Here is a 1,897-nt window from a genome sequence, read left to right on the forward strand (position 1 = left end):
ATCCAGGCTCCAAAACGCGCAGATGGGGGCTTCTGGGGGCTACTAATCTGCTGGTTCTTGATCTGGGCGCTGATTGCATAAGTGGGTACAGTTTGTGAAAAAAATTCGTCAAGCTGTCCACTTACCTGCATTTTTAGATTTCGAGATAAAGATCGTTTTAAAGCACAGAGAATGATGGGGGAAAGCACTTGGCCATAGGAGGCTCGTCCTCGCCACCGCCACCAAATTTCGACCAGGCGGGAGCGCAGGGATCCTGAGGCTGGGGCCACTCACCTCCCACACCCGTCTTCTGCTGGGCGATGTAGGACTCGAAGCGCAGGCGGAAGCGGGTCTCGCCGCCCAGGCGGCCGTGTGTGCCGTCGTCCACCAAGAAGAAGGCTGAGTAGTTATAGTCGAGCGGAAACTGGACCCGGTCCTCAGGGTCCCCACGCCACGGGTAACTGGCCGGGAACGAGCCCTGGGGGTCGCGGAGTCTTTCCATCGGGGCCCGGAGGACAGACACCGGCCCCTCCTGCACCCCAAGACCCAGGAGTCCCGGCCTGGCCCTTCCTCCCTCAGACCCAGAAGCCCATGGCCAGAACCTCTCTCTGCCAAGACCCCGGCTCCTACCTTGGGGTTGGTGAGGGCCTCTCTATTCTGCACGACACCCCAGGGGGCCACGCCCATGGCCACCACCTTGGTGCCCCCAGTGCTAGCCGTCTGGTGGTCCCTCACAGCTACACCAACGTGTCGGCCAATGCCTGCGTGCAGCCCCCCGGTGACAATCCAGGCCCCTACACGGAGACAGAGAGTAGTGGTGAGGTCTAGAAATACGCAGGCGTGGAGAGAGAGAGAGAGATTAAAGACTGAGTCAAGAGCCCATACAGAGATGGAGGGGACACAGCATCCCAGAGAAGTGGGGAGATGAGCAGCCAGCCCCAGCCCAGGAGGCAGAGCCCCCCCCACCCTCAGTCACCTGTGCTCTGGGCAGCCCGCACCAGCCCGCTTCGCAGCAGGTCCTGCAGCCAGGTCTGGAGGATGGGGCCCCCCGACCCCCCCAACACTGACACCACCAGGTTCGGGGCTCGGAAGCCCCACGTGCGCGTGACCAGATTATACACGGTAGCTGGATCCGTGCGGTCGGAGAGCCGGAGGAACTGTGGACACACGGGAGGAGGGGACACGGAGACGGGGACAGAGACGGGGACAGGGACCCAGGGAGGAAGGGACAGAGACATAAAGAGGGGAGGACAGACACCCAGGGGGTAGGGACAGAGAACCAGAGAGAGGGGAAGAGACCCAGAGCGAGGGACACAGAGACCCAGAGCGAGGTAGAGACAGGGATGGGCAAATGGGGAGACACAGTGTTCAGCTGGGGCGCCTCCAGACCCCAGCTCGGGGAGCCCCCGAGACATGCGGTCCCACTGGCCAACCCCGGCCCTGCCCAGGCATGCGGCCTCACATTGCTGGCCTTGCGGCCAGAGCCCAGGAAGTCCAGGTCCCCGAAGGCATCAGTGGGCTTCTCCGTGGTGTGCAAGTCACTGTCCCAAACAGTCACCACGGCTGCCCCGAACGCATCCTCCACAGCCACTGACAGGTGGGCACTCCGGGGACGCCCACACTGGCACAAGGTCCCTCTGGTGGGGGGAGGGATAAGGGGAGCATGAACCCCAGGGGTGTCCCCACCAGCCCCCAAACATCCTGGAGAAGTGTCCGTACTTCTGCCTGCCTCCTCAGCAGCACCCCCCTCACACACCGGCCCCGCCCCGCAGTCACAGTCTGCACTGACCCTGACCCTGACCCTCCCTGGTTCCAAAGAGCCCGAGGGAGAGACGGTGAAAGGAGAGACACAGTCACCCTTCCTGGCCCGAAGCGGCAGTGGCTCAAGGAAGCTGGAGCAGCGTGGCCTGCAGGGCCC

The 1,897-nt window shown here is 63.3% G+C and overlaps 1 protein-coding gene across 1 annotated transcript in view; it reads right to left on the reverse strand.

Moving 5' to 3' along the window:
* The window catches only part of LOC105301795 (liprin-alpha-3-like), a 42,259-nt gene that overhangs the window by 7,558 nt on the left and 32,804 nt on the right, over window positions 1-1,897 (reverse strand). Inside the window, 4 exon segments of the mRNA XM_023520169.1 lie at window positions 274-457; window positions 610-773; window positions 956-1,136; window positions 1,442-1,616. Of these exon segments, the coding sequence (XP_023375937.1) occupies window positions 274-457; window positions 610-773; window positions 956-1,136; window positions 1,442-1,616 (704 nt within the window).

This window comes from Pteropus vampyrus, unplaced genomic scaffold, assembly GCF_000151845.1.
Source record: "Pteropus vampyrus isolate Shadow unplaced genomic scaffold, Pvam_2.0 Scaffold250, whole genome shotgun sequence".
In the NCBI taxonomy this organism is placed as follows: domain Eukaryota; kingdom Metazoa; phylum Chordata; class Mammalia; order Chiroptera; family Pteropodidae; genus Pteropus; species Pteropus vampyrus.